Consider the following 17,606-nt stretch of genomic DNA (forward strand, 5'->3'; position numbering starts at 1 on the left):
GATTTGGTCTTTGTTCCTAATAAGGTATCTATTGATTCTGCTACCTATACTCAACAAGTTCTTGATCCCTATTTGATCACCTTTTGGCATAGTATGTGTGAGGAATTAGGATGGACACAGGTAGTAGAGGATTGGGCACCAGGGCATCAGAAATTTGCAATCAGATGCCGAGAAAGGAATAAGGTTGACAGGATGATGGATTGGCCTCCACAATCCCCAAATCTTAATTTGATTGAAAAGATTTGGGGATGGATGGAGTGTGAGCTGGGAGAACAATGGGGAAGGATTGAGAAGCTTGAACCACTAAAGGTAGCTCTAAATATTGTTTGGAATTCTGTATCCGTTGATTTTCTGCAGGGCCTTATTAGAAGCATGCCTGAACGGCTACAAGCTGTTATAAATGCAAATGGTGGTCCTACACCTTACTAGTTCTATTGGATTTATTTTCTATTAAATTTGTATGATATTATATTGACTCCGATATATAACAGCTTGTTTGCACCAGTGTGCCACTACATGCACCGCCACATGCACCGCCACATGCACCGCCACGTTCGCCAGACTTACCCCTGCCCCCTTCGTACAAGTAGTACGGGGAACACTGTTTGAGAATCTTTGGTAGACTATTACCGTCTCTTGTTGCCCCCGTCCTGAGATGTCCGAAGATTTATGATTGTGTGTGTGGCGGGTTTATGACGTAGGTTGGGCGTCAACTACGATACTTCATCCCCGCTCACTCGGTGCTAATTGCTAAATAATTCGCTTAGACCCCAGGGAATGGGATACGGGACATTGAGAGATGGCTGACTGTTAGACTACCAATGTTTATCGAGCAACTTACAGGCTACAATTACGATAGACAAAGGGGTTACTATTACCGGTACAAGTGATTGGTAGTTCAGTTAGAAAGCTACTAAATTACAGGTATGATATGATATCATATATTCTCGAAGTAGGCCCCCGGCATTGGTGGGAGAGCTCCCATATTTGTCAAAAATGCTTCAGCTTTAGTCTTCAAACGAAAATACACAAATAAGAGTCAATTCAAACAACGGCTACCCCACCAGTCGGGATATCCTCCTCAAACGCCCTTTCAAACGACAGATATCCCCTACACTTTCTCGCTCAGTAAAACACCCCACCCACAACCCCGTTGGATCGCTGCGGAAGGCTACTATATCACTATAGAACTCGAATATCCCATCACGCGGGAAGGTACTCACCAGATATGCCACTCTTTTATAAGCAAAACCCTCAATTGCTTGTATACTGAAATATGGCAAAGTGATCAGGACCGGATTGGAAGGAGGGTTTTTCGTATGCCTGACCTGATTCGGCGGTACCGCCGCCCACGCCCTTATTCGGCTTCGGGTATTCGGGGGGTTGTTTGGGTATCTGGTTGGAACGGCATATAGAGAGATGGGGTGTTGTAGTGGCAGAATGTTTGAAGATGGCATGTCCGATGCTGGGGTTTGTACCGCAGATGTGAAATGTCTATTATATCATACTGTGCCGGTGCTAGAGAGCGGGAGCCTCAGGATTCGGGGGTGACTCACTTTCGTAGATGTAGGTTTTGATGGGTATCTTACGTTAGCTTCTCTCTCATAGGGTTTCAATAGGGAGCATTATGGATGGGGTGGAATGTAAAACTACTGAAAGTGCTGCTTGAAGATAGGCTATTATCCCAACAACGGGAACTTTGGTTAGAACCTCACTTCGTTCATGCACCGCATCTCGCTGGTGGGATTGAGGTTATCAGGGGAATTGGCTACGAGGCGAGGAGAACCCCTACTCGACCGGGTTCTCTCGCTGCTCTCCACCCACGATTTGTGCTACCAATAGTGAAACGCGGCGTGAAAATGAGAGATTATCATGCATAAACTGCAAAAGAGGGGTCAGGGGAACTAGTTGAAGCATTTTTGCTTATAAAGAGGTACAAGTAAATGTAACAAGCCACAAACGCCAGTATCTATGCTCTTATGTCCTATCCAATAGAGTACACGGAAGAAAGTAAGCCCGCAAATGCTACGCACCTAGGTTACCACTGCTGCCTGTTGCAGCTCTTGTTCTGGGATAGTTTTCGAGTGGCCCCCAATCCCTCTTTCTTTCCGTTTCTTTCCTCCATGCTTGACGCCCACCCCCGCTCCGGCAGCTTTAACCGTTGGTGAAGACTTGGCCTTCTGTACGGCTTTGGAGCCCACCTTTTCAACAGTCGTCTCCTCGACCCTTGGCGCTGGAGGTTCGTAAGGGATCTCCAAGATTTCGCAGATTTGTCGGGCAGTCTTAGACCTCGATATCGGAGGGTATAGATCTGTCTTTCCAGGTATAATGTGCAATAGGCAGAACTTGATATTCGAAAAGTGATTGTCCACTTCCACGGCTATCTTCATATACTCCCTGGCAACATCTCGCCACGGAAGTTTCTCGCCCGAAAGAAAAACGGATGGATTTGTTTCCGCTGCGCGAGCAATCATGCATCCGTCCACACCGTGCTTTTCGATAAGCTCCTCAGCATGCGCTCGAGAGGTAACATCCCCGTTTGCAAAACATTCGATCCCAGCTTCGTGACAAACATTAGCGATCTCGGAGAGAACCCCCCGGATAGCTGGCTCGCGAGGGCGCATAGGAATTGTCCGGCAGTGAACGGTTACTCGGGATATACCGGTCGTGCAGAGCCGTTGTACTAGGCCGATAGTGTCCGTGTGTGGCTCCAGGAGGCGAATCTTGACCGAAATAGGGACAGAATTAGGCACCCCTACTTCTGTGACGAGTGAAGTGAGGATATCAATAAGCTTATCCGGGTTCTTGAGTAAAGCAGCGCCCATTCCGGAGTGAATACTAAAATGCTACAGCAAATGAGTATAGTTCTAATTCACGACTCGAGAATTCATACCTTCGGGCATCCAGAGTTGACGTCTATTCCCGCCACATCGCCCACAATGATCTTCGCAGCCTCCACCGCCAACTCCGGCGATGCAGTGCCAAGCTGAAATATCAATTTCCCAGATTCTATCGCCGGGCAAGTTCTGAAAATGACTTTCTCGTCATATTGTCCTCCAGTCTGCGGTTTAACAAAGTCGATACAGTTGATTTTTGAGTTTACAACCCGTTGTGCTCCGATTATTCCCTTATCCACCGTCTCAGGGCCTACAAAAGTTAGAGCTCTCCTCTCAAAGGGAGATCCAATGAAGTAGTACCCCATACTAAATCTGCACCATACTTAAGGGCTAGGAGGCGAGTTGGAAGCTCCCCGGTACGCACCATCGGGGCCAGAACACATTTCCCAGACATGATTTTCGGATTAATAAGAGGGCCGGCCAACGTAGCGAAGGGTCGGGAGAAGGTTTTTGTGTAAAGGTTCAGGAGGCGCATTACACTACAGAGGAGCCATAGGCGGCGACAACACAAGACATTCGTTGAAAGAGATGAAAGAGAGAAATCTTTTTCGGTGGGGGTCAAACACCCTCCGCCGTAGCACTCAGCACAAGCTGCAATCTTATCTTATCTCATCCAATCAGCTTGGCAGTTAAACTTTGTAAAGTTTTCGGGTCAAATATAGCTTTAGGAACTCTAGCTGACATACGTTCGACCCCCCGTACAAACCGGTCCCATCGACCGAACACATGGCTGACGAAAACGATACCGGAATACCGGTTGCCCGCTCTAAATCATCCCAACCCTCTTCTAATGAAACGGAAACAATAGGGGCTACCGAAGCAACTTTAAGTATGGCCGTGAACGGAAACGCGCCAGACGGGGAAGACGGAGCTTCGGGGTTCGAGGACAAAACCGCTGGACGGCCTTCTCAGATCTCCCTAACCACTGTAGAGCTACGGGATAGGGAACTCCCCCCTCTACCGGATCCTCTCCCAGACCCAACGCCCGTGACCCCTAAAGCAGGTATTCCCATACCTATATCGGCAGACCGCCCACCTCCCCCCCATCAGGAAACAGTCGGCCGACCGCAAACCCCTATCACCCTAATGCGCAAGTCTTCTCGGAACGCCCCCATGACGGCCAGTGCGGGAGGGCGGGTTACAGGCTCATCGGCGTCGAGCAGCGGCAGCGCGCGACCGACCCTATCGTCGATGGTTTTTGTAGCGCAAGCTTTGGAGTCAATTCTTGCCTCAAAAGAAACGAAGCGACGGAAACCGCTTGCAGGCTCTGTTCACAGGGCCTTAGATTCTATAAAGCTAGCAGCTCCAGAGTTACCACCGGACCCTGCCGTAGTATTTGAACCCTTGCAAATTGCATGCTCCATCCAGAATACACAGATTACGGTTACTGCCCTTGATTGTATTGGGAAGTTGATAAGCTACTCATATTTCTCCGTTTCGACGACACCGCCTCAAATACCTCCAACTCCTAGTACCGCAGCATCCGTTGATGACGCACCAGGGAGCAGGCGGGCGGAGCCCCCACCACCTACAGCACCGATACCTCTCATCGAAAGGGCAATTGAAACTATTTGCGATTGCTTCCAGGGAGATACGACACCAGACCAAGTCCAGCTTCAGATCATCAAGGCTTTGTTGGCAGCTGTGCTAAATGATAAGGCCGTTGTACATGGCGCAGGGCTTTTGAAAGCTATCAGACAAACCTACAATATATTTTTGCTTTCCCGGAGTAGTCCCAATCAAATGACCGCGCAAGGTACATTAACACAAATGGTACATACCGTTTTTGAGAGGGTTAAGATCCGGATTGCTACGAAGGAAGCAAATCTAGCTCATGCGAATGGGGAGAACGATAGTTCAACAAACCTAGCCATTCCGATTATCCACGCGGATGATGGGAGCTCACATACGGGTGATGGAGACACCATTCCAGAAAGCCCGGACCTCGTCGTAAACAGGACATCTCAGGAGAAAATAACATTGCAGAGTTTCGAAAACAGAAAGAGTTTCGACGACGAGAGAATTGTTGATAATGCGCCTACAACAGTAACTCATACCCCGAAGAAGGGGCATCTTAGCGGAAGCGGGCCTGCGCCGGACGGTTCCGTAGCATCTTCAGAAGGCCATGATGAGGAGGATGAAATATTTGTCAAAGATGCTTTCTTGGTGTTCAGGGCGATGTGCAAACTGTCTATCAAAACATTGCCTGCGGAACAAATTGCGGATCTCAAGTCACAGCCAATGAGAAGTAAACTACTGAGTTTACACCTAATCCACACAATCTTAAAGAGCCATACGGTAGTTTTTGTTTCTCCCTTGAGCACCATCCGGAGCTCAAGCAGCGCAGAGGCTACCAGTTTTATGCATGCCATGAAACAATATCTCTGCTTGAGTCTTAGCCGTAATGCAGCCAGCGCTGTAGGGCTGGTATTTGAAGTTTGTTGTGAGATATTCTGGCTAATGATAAGCCATATGAGGGTCATGCTTAAGGTCAATATCCCCACACATATTATCACCGCATGATTTATAAAATCCTACACTTCTAACACCTGGTGGTAATGCAGAAAGAGATTGAGGTTTTCTTGAAAGAGATTTATCTTAACATCTTGGATAACAGGCATTCAAGTGGGCAGCAAAAGCAATATCTCCTTGGTATCTTACATCGCATTTGTGCGGACCCCAGAGCTCTTGTCGAGATTTACTTGAACTACGATTGCGACAGATCTGCCTTGGATAACATGTTTCAGAGGTAGGCTTCACATATGATCGCCAAAGGGGATCTTGTGGGGTGCTAACAATTTCAGAATCATCGAGCATCTTTCGTGGATATCAGCAACTCAAGTTACCATTAATGAACAGCAACAACAAAGCTTTAGAGAGCAGTATAAGAGTGCTGCTGCAGCTTCTACCCAAGGGTTCTCCCTACCACCCTCGCTTTCCACCGCGAGCATAGCTGCGGCACCCAGTTCTGCAGGAGACCCACCATTTCCCCTAGAGTATGCCCTCAAGCGGCAATCTTTAGAATGTCTCATCGAGGTCCTACAGTCGCTTGTCTCCTGGTCTCAAAAGGGGCTTGTCGACGCACTCCAGGAGTCAGCTAATAGAGAGTTGGACGAAGGAAGGGATTCATTGGATAATTCCCATTCGTCACCCCGACTATCTGCCGTCACAACGCCAATTCTAGCAACCCCCCAGCCAGAGCTGGAGAGAAGGACATCTTCGGTTGATATAAGCGGGATGGTAGATGACCCTAGCCAGATAGAAAAAGCGAAGCAAAGGAAAACCGCCCTAGTGGAGGCCATTAGAAAATTCAACTTTAAGCCAAAGAGAGGAATCAAGGAGCTGATAGAGAAGGGTTTCATTAAAAGCTCCTCTCCCCAACATATAGCGGATTTCATCCTCGTCAATACCAACTCGCTTGACAAGAGGACCGTTGGGGAATATCTTGGTGAGGGGGACGCGGAGAATATCGCTACTATGCACGCATTCGTAGATGCGATGGACTTCTCAAGAATGCGATTCGTAGATGCTTTGCGGAAATATCTGCAGGCTTTCAGATTACCGGGGGAGGCCCAGAAAATCGATCGCTTCATGTTGAAATTCGCGGAGCGATACATATCTGGGAATCCAAATGCTTTCGCGAACGCTGACACAGCATATGTCCTAGCGTATTCCGTCATTATGTTGAACACTGACCAGCACAGTTCAAAATTGAAGGGAAAGACACGGATGACTCCCGATGACTTTGTCAAGAACAATCGCGGTATCAACGATAACGCAGATTTGCCGGAAGAATACCTGCTTGCTATCTACGAGGAAATCCGAACAAATGAAATTGTTCTTGAGGGGGAAAGGGATCCATCAAAGATGGATTTAACGGTACAATCGGCGGGTGGAATTGTTGAAGGAATTGGAAGAGTGCTCGCAAATGCCGGGAGGGATCTCGAGAGAGAAGCATATGTACAGGCAAGTGAGGAGATGGCAAATAAAACCGAAGTAGGTAACTCCAAACTTTTTAATGGCTGAAATAACTTAACTCATGGAAATTGTAGCAATTATTCAAGACCTTACTTCGCGCTCAACGGCGAGGAGGCGCAAGGCCTGGGTTGTCAAAATTTATTGCTGCTTCTTCATCAAAGCATGTAGGACCTATGTTTGAAGTAACCTGGATGTCAGTACTCTCTGGGCTTTCTGGAGCTGCTCAAGATTCAAATGAAACCGAGACGATCCGGTTATGTATGGAAGGCTTCAAACTTGCCATTCGAGTAGCATGTTTCTTCGACCTCGAAACTGCAAGAATCGCATTTGTTTCTGCACTCGCCAAGTTCACTCACCTTAGCAACTTAGGTGAGATGAAGTCGAAGAATGTGGAAGCTCTCAAGGTTCTCTTGGAAGTTGCCCAGAGTGAGGGAAATCTTCTCAAGAGCTCATGGAGGGACGTCCTGACCTGTATCAGTCAGCTTGAGCGTTTCCAGCTTATCAGCTCTGGCGTGGACGAGGGGTCTGTACCTGATGTTACAAAGGGAGGGATCGTTCGCCCTGATGGCATTGAATCTTCAAAGTCATCACGCCCTTCAATGCAATCTACAAGACCGCGTCCGCGACAACGAGCAACTATCAGCACCCATTATCAGGCTGAGGTTGCGGAGGAGAGCCGGTCGAGAGAGGTCGTCGTTGCCGTGGACAAGATTTTTGCCAACACAAGCAAGCTAGGCGGAGAAGGAATTGTACACTTTGTGCGGGCTCTGAGTGAGGTTTCATGGCAGGAGATCCAATCTTCAGGACAGAGCGAGCATCCCCGAATGTTCAGCCTACAAAAGCTCGTTGAGATAAGTTACTACAACATGGGAAGAATCAGGGTGGAGTGGAGTAATCTTTGGAATATCCTCGGGGAACACTTTAATCAGGTTGGTTGGGTCCTATAGTCGGATATTTGGGCTGTGCTAACCGCCAAACAGGTTGGTTGTCACTCGAATACCAGCGTAGTGTTCTTTGCCTTGGACTCGTTGAGACAACTGTCGATGCGATTTCTAGAGATTGAAGAACTCCCCCATTTCAAATTCCAAAAGGATTTTCTGAAGCCCTTCGAACATGTCATGGCGAATAACCAGGTGGTGCCTGTTAAAGATATGGTGAGTCCTATAAAACCACATGTGCTGCTGCCTTCAACTAATTACGAGCGGTTATATAGGTCTTAAGATGTTTGAACCAAATGTTACAAGCCAGGGGCAATAACATCAGGTCCGGTTGGCGAACAATGTTCGGCACATTTACCTTTGCAGCAAAAGAGAATTATGGTAAGCCCAATGGCAACCTATCGTATCGAAATACACTAATTTTTCGTAGACCAAATCGTGAATCTAGCTTTCGAAAACGTCCGTAAAATCTACAGCAGCCGTTTCGGTGTTATCGTTGGGCAGGGAGCCTTCGCGGATATGATCATTTGCCTGACCGAGTTTGCCAAGAATACCCGATTCCAAAAGGTGTCCCTGCAAGCCATCGAGACTCTGAAGGGGACAGTGCCACGCATGCTCTCTTGCCCGGAATGCCCTCTATCAGAGAAGGTCAATGGGACTAGCGAAATCGAGGCCACCAATGGACAGCCAAAGAAAGTTATCCGGAACGTTAAAGATGATCCAATGATCAAGTTTTGGTTTCCGGTACTTTTTGCCTTCCATGACATCTTGATGACTGGGGAAGATCTTGAGGCTCGAACACGGGCGCTCGGTTACCTCTTTGATACGCTGGTCAAATATGGCGGCGACTTCCCACCAGACTTCTGGGACACTATTTGCCATGAATTGCTCTTCCCCATATTCATGGTGCTCAAATCTCGGTCTGAGATGATACAGATGAGCAACCAAGAATCTGTTGGCATGTGGCTCTCAACAACCATGATCCAGGCCCTGAGAAACCTAATAGCTTTGTTTACACACTACTTCGAGCTACTTGAGCGGATGCTTGACGGCTTCCTTGACTTACTAGTTACGTGTATCTGCCAGGAGAACGACACAATCGCCCGAATTGGGTCTTCTTGCTTACAACAGCTTATTTTGCAGAGTGTCAAAAAACTCAGGCCTGGACACTGGACGAAGATAGTCAATTCCTTTGTTCAGCTATTCGAGACTACAACAGCGGATCAGTTATTCTCGGCAGCCAGTCAATCTTCTGGGAGAACAGTTAGCGGGTCAAGTATACAGACTGTGACAACCATCCCGGTTAATGACATCAAGGGGCCTACCAACGAGGTTGTAAGCGATGAGGAGACTGATCGAGAGAATTCCTTGAAGATCAATGGCCTTTCGGAGCCTGCCCTGGACGAGGGGGACGAAGAATCTGGCGATAGAGACGCCTCTCCGGAAAATGCAAGAGTTACATTGGGACCACAAGGCTCTGCTCCTAATGTTGATCTAGAAGACTACCGACCGCAACAGCACACCCAACAGCCAGTTGTAACTGCCGCCAGGAGGCGTTTCTTTAACAAGATCATCACCAAATGTGTTCTTCAACTTCTTATGATCGAGACCGTATCAGAGCTTTTCTCCAATGATGCAGTATACTCAGAAATTCCATCAACCGAGCTCCTAAGACTAATGAGTCTGTTGAAAAAGAGCTTCACTTTTGCAAGAAGGTTCAACGGCGATAAAGAGCTTCGAATGAGGCTATGGCGCGAAGGCTTTATGAAACAGCCTCCAAATTTACTAAAACAGGAGAGCGGTAGTGCCGCAACCTACGTTAGTATCCTGTTAAGGATGTACCAGGACGACCAAGTCGAGAGGAGGGAGAGCAGAGGCGCCATCGAGTCTGCCCTGATCCCGTATGTATCCCCCTTCTTCTATCGCTCACCTTCCTCCTGTACTTGATGCTAATGTATGTTACAGACTATGCGTGGATATCATCCGCGGCTACACCATTCTTGATGAAGAAACTCAACAGCGTAACATTGTCGCCTGGAGACCGGTCGTTGTAGACGTTATGGATGGATACACCAATTTCCCTGAAAAGGACTTTGACCGCTATATTGACACATTCTTCCCGCTAGCTGTGGAACTCCTGGGTAGAGAGCCAGGTCCCGAAGTCCGAATAGCACTTCAGAACGTCCTCCGGAGAGTAGGGGAGGTCCGGAAGATGGGTGTGATGGGGAGGGTGAGAGCTAGGGATAGGAGGACCAGTGAGGTTAGTGGAAGGAAGTTGACGTAGTTAATGTTTATTTGTTTAAAAAAAACCCATAGAGTAACTTTCTTGTCTTCTTGTTTTTTTTTTTTTTTTTTCTTCACCCCTACCCTCAACTATTATTTGGTTTTCTCAAGAGATATTGCTTTTTGATTATTATTTCACTATTCCCTTTCTACTTTTTAGGCTCCATTCGGCATGTACCAGTAAAAAAACCACTGCTTATTCCTTATTTTTACATTTGGGCTTGGAAAAGTCACCGGGGTTGTGGGGTTCTACAAGTAGTATGATAATTCAATCTGTTAAAAATAAAAAAAAAAGGGAAGGGGACTGTATCTACTGCAACCCTGTAGAGCTTCGTGGGGCTGGGTAAATGAATACTCTAATTCCCCACGTTCATGCTACAATAGTGTACAGTGCCACAGATTCGACGTTACCACCACTGCCCTTACTTATCCCCATCGCTACCATATTGCAGTCCTTCCACTGCCGCGCCTTGGTCTGCGCTTCAGCTCTCCCCCTCAACACCACCGCGCTCCCAAACCGCCGAACCAATAACCCTTCTAACCTCCCTTGCAACCTCCTTCTGCGCTTCCACCAAACCACCACCACCAGGTGAACCCTCCCCACCCATTCCATCAGCCACCGCAATCGTCTTCACCAAAGTCTCATTTCTACACCGCCACCATCAGCCAACCACTCCCTCAAACCAAAAACAAAAAAAAAATACAAACAAACAGAGAACAAACATAACCCTCAACGTCCCCAAACTTTTCCTCAACTCAACAAGTATCTCTTTCTGCGTTTGCGTCAGCGTTTCCTCCCCTCCGCCGCCACCAGCGCTACCACTACCGCATTAGCCAAGCTCGCTCTCACTCGCGCACACTAGAAGGAAAACACACGAAGAAACATTAGCGGCCATGCTCCGGAGAAAACCCACAGCAATAAAATTAACCGTGGACGACCTGTCGATATACGAGGAATTTCGACGGGAGGCGGAGAAGAATGGTGGTGGTGTTAAGGAGGAAAGTGTTGGGCTGGGTGTGAAAGGGAGGAAAGGGGCAGGGAGGGACGAGAGGATTGGGGTTGGAGCTGCTGGGGGTGGAGGAGGGGGGGTGGGAATGGGGATTGGAGGTGGTGGGGGGAGGAATTGATGTTTTTGTTTTTGTTTTAGAAGAGGGTTGGTTTTAGGTTGATCCGCTATTTCGTTGTTAGATGGTGGGGGGGGGGAAGGTTGTCAGGTTGACGAGTGATGATTAATGAATATGGAATGGATATGATAACTTGCGAGGTGTGGTGCGGGGAGGAGGTTATGTCGTTAAGTTAAGCTTTGTCTTTTATTCCCGAGACTACTACTCGCATATCGGACCGTGCCGTACCGGTATCTGACGAGCACTAAAGTATTGTATGCAAATAACATCCTACTCCTACTCGTACATGTATGTACCAGCATGCACGCAGGCTTTCGATGGGGGGTAAATAGGTATGGTAGGTAGATGTAATATACCCAAATACCACCCGATCTGTGCCAAGTGATGGACGGGCTACCTTGCTACTAGCTTTAAGTTACTTAATCCAACTCAATCGCAATACAAATACAAGCACTAATTACCGCAACAATATTATACTTAGCTTGCACTATCGGCATCCTACCGGCAGTCGGAATCGCGGATACTGTATGATATTATCAACCACAACATCATGAAGTAAACTGCAGTACAGCGCAATACAGTACAGAAACGCAATTTCCGTTTGCAATACTCGTTACCAAGGCTAAAAAATCGTATCCAACCCTTTGACAAGCCCCACTAGGTAGGGTATAATACTACCGTCATAATTCAGCTAACCTACCATACAGTTTCATACTGAAAAAAAAAACCCAACTCTTTTTTTATCAAGAAACCCCCCCCGCGCCACCCTCCCCTTTCACATCGTTCCGCATCCCCTCCGACCAAAGTGGTGATTAAAAGGAAACGAAAAAAAAAACTTTGATTTCAAGTACAAGGAAGATAGGAAAGTGGTAAAGAATAAAAATAGAAAGAACGCCCAAGTTCCCAATTTATGCTATGATACCTATTTGCAAAAGTTTGACAATGGAAGGAAGAAAAGAAAAAAAGAAAAATATAAGGAGGAATATAAGAAGGAATATAAGTGGGGAGGCGGAGCCTATTCCGCCATTGGAGCCCTAACGATGGTGACGAAAAGTGGAGAGAAGGAAAAGATGTACAGCGGAGAAATGATATGAAGATGAAGATGAAAAATGAAAAATAGTCGGCTTTAATGATACACACCGTATGAAGCAAGTGAAGTTAAGTAAAGCTAAGTAAGTAAAGGGTAAAGCTAAGCTAAAGTAAGTATCGTAAACGGGAGGTGAAAAACACTCAAAGGACTTTAAAAAAGAAAGAAAGAAAAAAGATCAGGCCGCAATTAATTAATCCCCGCTATGCCCATCCCTCCTCTTTCCCCCACTTTCCTCCCCTAGCCTATGCTTACGCGTTATCACCATTCTGCGGCAACGGCCTTTTCAACTTCAACACGATCTTTGTCGGTCTCTGGGTCGATCCAGCCCCTCCTGCCGCTGGCGAGGCCTTTGGAGTACAAGACGCCGCCGTCTGCTTAGGTCTAGGCGTGGACCCCGAGGATTGCCTCTCTGTCTTGAGTCTCCTGGCAGAGCCCGAGTTGTTACGAGGTCTTGGGTTTGTGACAAGCTTTATTGGGCCAGAGCGAGGAGTTGAGTTCTGTGCGTACGGAGAGTCTTGATGGGTTGAGGTAGCAGGACGTGATGGCGGCGGTTGAGGGCGTGGGGCGTACCAGTTTCGATATTCGCTCTTGATTACCATCCTACACTATATTTCCAATGAAGTTAGTCAGCGGTACTTGTATCTCCTAGGCTAATTACGATGCGTATGAGCGGGGGAACCAACGTTTCCGAGGTGGATGCACTTCAAGGTCTTCGACTTCTGCCTGAGTATAACCACAAGGGATGACTTGGTCTCAAATAGTAGACTGCAGATGTCGAGGAAGTTGCGGACCTCAATAAGGCCAATGTCTGGAGAGCTGCCCAAATTTAGCATCATCGTCCTCAGTAGCTCCGTGACGGTCACTTACATAGCTGCAGCCCACAAAGCTTGCTTGAAAGCTTCGTTGTCCGTAAGTTCCACCTTCAGGTTCTTAATTGCTCCAGCGATTGTCTCTTTGGCAAGCTCACTCCGCCGTTCATGTGACATATCAACCGAATCGTCAACGAAGGTCATCTCTCCGAAGCCAGGATTGGAATTATTATTCACTGGTTTGGTGCTTCCGACAGCAATCATGCCAAGACCCTTTCCGAGTACTTTCCACAGTCGATGGCGCAGGTATGGCGAAGGGTCGGAGCTCATAACTTTGGCCAAGTACTTGACAAACCCAGGTCGGTGCATCGCCCCGAGCTCAACCAGACATTCGAAACACTTGGCTCTCAGAGAATCTAATGTCCCTTCACGGGTGTATGACAGGAAAAACTTGGAATCTTTGTCTTTGATACCCGACAGAATCCAGTCTTTCAGAATCTACCCCCAAAGTCAGCTATATTCACATTGCGCTTTTGCATCCAGTCAATGACTACCTCGACAGCTGTCTCAGATAGGACATTCTGATATACAGACTGCCACTTGTCTATGCGGAGATATCGCTCAATCTCGTTGATCGACTCATTTTGAGTCTGAATAGCTTCCTCATCCTCATATCCGGAATCGTTATTCAAATCAAACTTCGTAATTGTGATAGTATTGGCAAGTGCTTTCATCAACGTTGCAATGTATAAACAATCGTCATACTGTTAAAGCACTTGTCAGCTCCTAATATAAGTGCCATCGCCAAACAATCACCGGCTTACGTTGTTATTATTGTTATCGTTCCAACGCAACACATCCAGAATCCAGCGCTGCGCAGATGTTGGACAAGCACCAGACACATTTCTTATGCGTGACACCGCCGTGGGAATCGCTTTTTGAACATAGTATGCAGTCGCATCCGCGAAGTCGTTACTTTTGGGTACCGAAGATTCCGGAAAACAAAAGAACACCTGGAAAGCCTTCATCAAATGGAATTGGCCTATCCAATTGAGCTCCGCCGTGGCACACTGAGTCAATTAGCAAGCAGTTCTTCTCCTCCCCCCCCAAAAAAGGATGGCAAAACAAACCTTTGCGAGCCCCATCGCTGCCTCAACGCGTATGGCCCAGTAGTACCTTCGATCCATCAAGGTTCTGACAAATATTGAAGAAATCAAGGCTGACTCTTTGACACTCGAGAAATATTGCAATGCCTAGAAAATTTAGCTACCATCAGCCAATGCATCCAAGTCATGAAATAGATATCATACCTCATACTGTGCGATGACATCCCTGTCTTGCTGCAACTGTGAGAGAAACATGTAGTCTGGCTGGTTGACCTTGAGAGTACATATCCACTCGAAATCTGCGTCCATGCGTATCCACTCGAAGGACTCCTGAGCCATCTTGTCTTCTTCCTCCTTTGACCAATCTTCCATCTTCCAATCGACAACCTCATCCTCAGCCTGTAGGACATCGCCGAGACAGTAGAGCAAAACATCGTCATTCTGTGCATCTATGCTAACGTCCACACCAGCTCCAGCAGCAGCCCTCTCTTTCTGTCGTCTGGAACGTTTTAATCGCTTGTACTTAGTGTTGTACGGTATATCAAGCTTTGTATAACCCTCTTTGATGTCGACAACGTGCTCATATGGGGTTCCATCCGCCTCATGAATCCGAATAGTCATTGGTCCAGTATAGACAGGCCTTGTAGGACCAACAACAATATGGCGCTCGTGATTCATCGCGTCCTGCATAAAGTTTTCAGCCGTCACTCGTGCGGCCGGAGTCTCCGACGACTGCACCTGTCGAATACCCATCTCTACAATCATCCTCTTCTTATTAAAGCGCTGGGAGACTTCAAACCGTGGATAACCAGAACCGTATACCCACTGCTGAAAGAAGGATTCGAGTTTGGTGTGACTGTTCTTCTCACACAACCGGGTGAAATGTTGAGTGCTCATTAAGCCATTCTTCAAATCGCCTGCAATTGCTCCAAGAAAGGTTTTTCGAACCACGCGGTGCAATACCATTGAGGAGCTAACCTTCCACAATCGCTTTTCCAATATCGTCAATACAACTGGCGCCTTAAGTTTGATAAAGTCCAGGGCGGATGGCTCAATTGGGACTTGGAATCCTTGAGCGTAGAGGGATGGTCTTCCGATGTCCAGTTCGCAGATCTTCTCCGCATCTTTCTTGAGGTTGAACCGGTACCAGTTATTACCCATCAGGGTCTTCAGAAAACAGTTGGCCATCCAATATGCCATCCCAACAATAACCCATGTATCAGACCAATCCTTTGGAACTACATGAACCCCGGCCCATTGTGCGGCAAGCGAGTATGTAAGTGTTCGAGTAACTGGCTCAATAGGGTCGATCAGGCTCTCCGGGAACAAGAGGCGGTTACTGCATATTACCAAAGAGGCCGACTCGGTGGTATCACAAACGAGGTCGTCAACGAAACAAAGGTTGAATGATTGGAAGACGTATTGGCCGAACTCCTTGAACATATAATCGAGGGCCTTATATCCCGTTAACACACTAGCCAACACCACTAGATATCATAAGGAGGGTGTATACTCTTGGAATGAACATGCATGTGCTTCTGAGCTCTGCTTCCCGGCTAGGAAGGCAATAGCCCATCACATCCACAATCATAATTCCCATAGCTTCCTCGGCCTCCACATCACGGTACTCGGAGAGATTGACACGTTCGAAGGGACCTACGGCAATTGCGATATGTTGAGGAGATACAGCCACTGTCTGCTCGAACTTCCAGGTCTTCTTCCAAGGTTTGTCTCCGTCAACCTTCACAAAATCAGCAACTATACATGCCCAGCAGACTAAAACCTCCTAAACAAACCTCGTCTTTTAAATTTGCGCTGCATATGACAATAATATCGAGATCATTATCATCGTCAAGCGTTTCATCAACATCTTCGTCAGAAGTATGATTGCCATTAACACCGTTAATCCCATTAGGCAGACCGTTAGTCCCATTAGCCGTCGCATTGGTATCTCCCCTCTTCTCTTTAGTCTCGGACAAGTTCCCTTTCGGAATATCCCCAAGAGTCCTCGGTGCTGTGATCTCAAGTTCCCATGTCCACCGTTCATGAATACCGTCGAGAGTAGGGAAAAGGCCGCAGGCAGTTCCAGGGAGAGGCGAATGTGTTGTATAGGCGTGTGGGTATCGCATATCCCCTAGGTTACAGCCAACAAAATTGAACCCATCCCTGATGTTTTCAACAACAAACTCAATCTTAATAGTTAGAGGTGCGAACGGGCTAAGTGAATTGTCTGTCCGGGATGTAAGCAGTGACGAAGTCATTATCCCAGTAGCCGCATTCGTAGTAGCATCTAGAGAGTCCGCCTTGAATTGCCCCGTTGGAGGCTTTGGAGTTGACGAATGTTGCACGCCCGGAGTGAAATATTCCTTCCCGAGAGCAAACCTGTAAGCAATCGAGCTACTGTCGAGCTTCCGGAGGTTTTCCAGAATTCAGAAAGATTTGATAGAATTAGACTTACTATGGGCTCGATCTTAACCCTGGAAGGTAGGTTGATTACAAGTTCATGCTCAGGAGGGTCGTGTAGCACTGCATCCAACTTCTTCCGGTATTGGTGATGTTGGTGCACGGTAGAAGTCTCATGCATCTTAAAATTCTGGTATGGATCAGTATGTTGTGTAGCCGTTGCTCTTCCGTTAACATAGCATCTAGTAATCCCTACAAAATCGCACCAGAACATTAGCTATCTTGCAGAAGGCCGAGGTACCGCAGAAGCACTTACTGCACTGTCTGCAGTTCAATCTAAATTGTCGCAATGAAGCATCTGTTGGGTAGACCGTGATTTCGGACCATCCCTTGTATAACCGTCAGCACAAATGTTCCGCGCCAGAGGGGAGTCTTTTCAAAGCGCATTCCCGTACCTTCAACGTCTTGCTCGCCATGTTAACATCCAATCCGACCTTCTGATGGCCTGTGCAGGGAATTGTCAGCTTCTCCATCGTGACGTCTTGGGTTGTTGGTTGGAGAAACTTATATGTTAAATCCCCGGCTATAGAAAACAGGTGGATGTGGTGGGGGGGGCGCCTGGGTCGACTGTGAACCCAGGTTTTGTGAGTGCCCAGTGGCGCTGGGCTCTGTAGCGGCGGGCATCCTGGCGCTAGGTTTGGAAGCAATTATGGCACTGACCTTGAAGACTGTTTTTTGAGTTGTCGAATGTTGGTTGTGGGGCAGAGTGTTGGTTGGGTTGGAGGAGGAGAGAAGGAAACAAGCAAGGGAAAAGGTGATGACTTTTTTTTCGACTCCTCCTAAGCCCTGATGCTCAGGGCTTGCATCCTATGTAGACCCTCCTCTCCGGAAAAAAAAAATATAGAATATAGAATCTATATTATAATTGTAGTGTAGGTTCTGGTGCAGTAAAAAAGAAAGAAGGAAAAAACCTCTCC

General features: G+C 47.3%; 4 protein-coding genes; 1 reads left to right on the forward strand and 3 right to left on the reverse strand.

Moving 5' to 3' along the window:
* Window positions 1–1,025: 1,025 nt before the first annotated feature.
* GSTUM_00008879001 (uncharacterized protein) lies at window positions 1,026–3,404 on the reverse strand. XM_002840339.2 has 4 exons: window positions 3,198–3,404; window positions 2,894–3,147; window positions 1,224–2,846; window positions 1,026–1,171 (listed from the first exon to the last, which is right to left on the reverse strand). Exons 1-3 carry the CDS (start codon window positions 3,289–3,291, stop codon window positions 2,034–2,036), a joined length of 1,161 nt encoding a protein of 386 aa, XP_002840385.1. The 5' UTR covers window positions 3,292–3,404; the 3' UTR covers window positions 1,026–1,171; window positions 1,224–2,033.
* A 195-nt stretch (window positions 3,405–3,599) lies between these two features.
* GSTUM_00008880001 (uncharacterized protein) lies at window positions 3,600–10,097 on the forward strand (the record flags this gene model as incomplete). XM_002840340.2 has 12 exons in its annotated part: window positions 3,600–4,331; window positions 4,416–4,691; window positions 4,869–4,902; window positions 5,053–5,387; window positions 5,462–5,646; window positions 5,702–6,893; window positions 6,950–7,402; window positions 7,532–7,804; window positions 7,856–8,029; window positions 8,089–8,194; window positions 8,244–9,714; window positions 9,779–10,097. The coding sequence occupies exons 1-12, from the start codon at window positions 3,624–3,626 to the stop codon at window positions 10,095–10,097; spliced, it is 5,526 nt and encodes a 1,841-aa protein (XP_002840386.1). The 5' UTR covers window positions 3,600–3,623.
* Window positions 10,098–10,360: 263 nt separating this feature from the next.
* Window positions 10,361–11,076, reverse strand: GSTUM_00008881001 (uncharacterized protein). XM_002840341.2 has 3 exons: window positions 10,973–11,076; window positions 10,820–10,912; window positions 10,361–10,692 (listed from the first exon to the last, which is right to left on the reverse strand). The coding sequence occupies exons 1-3, from the start codon at window positions 10,990–10,992 to the stop codon at window positions 10,467–10,469; spliced, it is 339 nt and encodes a 112-aa protein (XP_002840387.1). The 5' UTR covers window positions 10,993–11,076; the 3' UTR covers window positions 10,361–10,466.
* Window positions 11,077–11,866: 790 nt separating this feature from the next.
* Window positions 11,867–17,559, reverse strand: GSTUM_00008882001 (uncharacterized protein). XM_002840342.2 has 13 exons: window positions 17,194–17,559; window positions 17,085–17,134; window positions 16,946–17,018; window positions 16,685–16,881; window positions 16,010–16,550; window positions 15,740–15,957; window positions 14,431–15,681; window positions 14,251–14,373; window positions 13,945–14,190; window positions 13,675–13,884; window positions 13,179–13,618; window positions 12,995–13,127; window positions 11,867–12,916 (listed from the first exon to the last, which is right to left on the reverse strand). The coding sequence occupies exons 2-13, from the start codon at window positions 17,103–17,105 to the stop codon at window positions 12,560–12,562; spliced, it is 3,810 nt and encodes a 1,269-aa protein (XP_002840388.1). The 5' UTR covers window positions 17,106–17,134; window positions 17,194–17,559; the 3' UTR covers window positions 11,867–12,559.
* Window positions 17,560–17,606: the final 47 nt, after the last annotated feature.

Source organism: Tuber melanosporum (genome assembly GCF_000151645.1).
Source record: "Tuber melanosporum whole genome shotgun sequence assembly, scaffold_5, strain Mel28".
Taxonomy (NCBI): Eukaryota; Fungi; Ascomycota; class Pezizomycetes; order Pezizales; family Tuberaceae; genus Tuber; species Tuber melanosporum.

Excerpts from the sequence above, each read along its gene's own strand:
- GSTUM_00008879001 (XM_002840339.2), bottom strand. The coding sequence starts at position 3,291 with ATGTCTGGGAAATGTGTTCTGGCCCCGATGGTGCGTACCGGGGAGCTT. Across the intron at positions 3,148-3,197 it reads TGGTGCAGATTTAGTATGGG|GCCCTGAGACGGTGGATAAG; the intron begins GTACTACTTCAT and ends TAACTTTTGTAG. Across the intron at positions 2,847-2,893 it reads TCAACTCTGGATGCCCGAAG|CATTTTAGTATTCACTCCGG; the intron begins GTATGAATTCTC and ends CATTTGCTGTAG.
- GSTUM_00008881001 (XM_002840341.2), bottom strand. The coding sequence starts at position 10,992 with ATGGCCGCTAATGTTTCTTC. Across the intron at positions 10,913-10,972 it reads ATGGCCGCTAATGTTTCTTC|CGCTGGTGGCGGCGGAGGGG; the intron begins GTGTGTTTTCCT and ends CGGTAGTGGTAG. Across the intron at positions 10,693-10,819 it reads TTGGGGACGTTGAGGGTTAT|GGTTCACCTGGTGGTGGTGG; the intron begins GTTTGTTCTCTG and ends ATGGGTGGGGAG.
- GSTUM_00008882001 (XM_002840342.2), bottom strand. The coding sequence starts at position 17,105 with ATGGCGAGCAAGACGTTGAAG. Across the intron at positions 17,019-17,084 it reads TGGCGAGCAAGACGTTGAAG|GGATGGTCCGAAATCACGGT; the intron begins GTACGGGAATGC and ends CGGTTATACAAG. Across the intron at positions 13,128-13,178 it reads GCTTTGTGGGCTGCAGCTAT|CTCTCCAGACATTGGCCTTA; the intron begins GTAAGTGACCGT and ends AAATTTGGGCAG.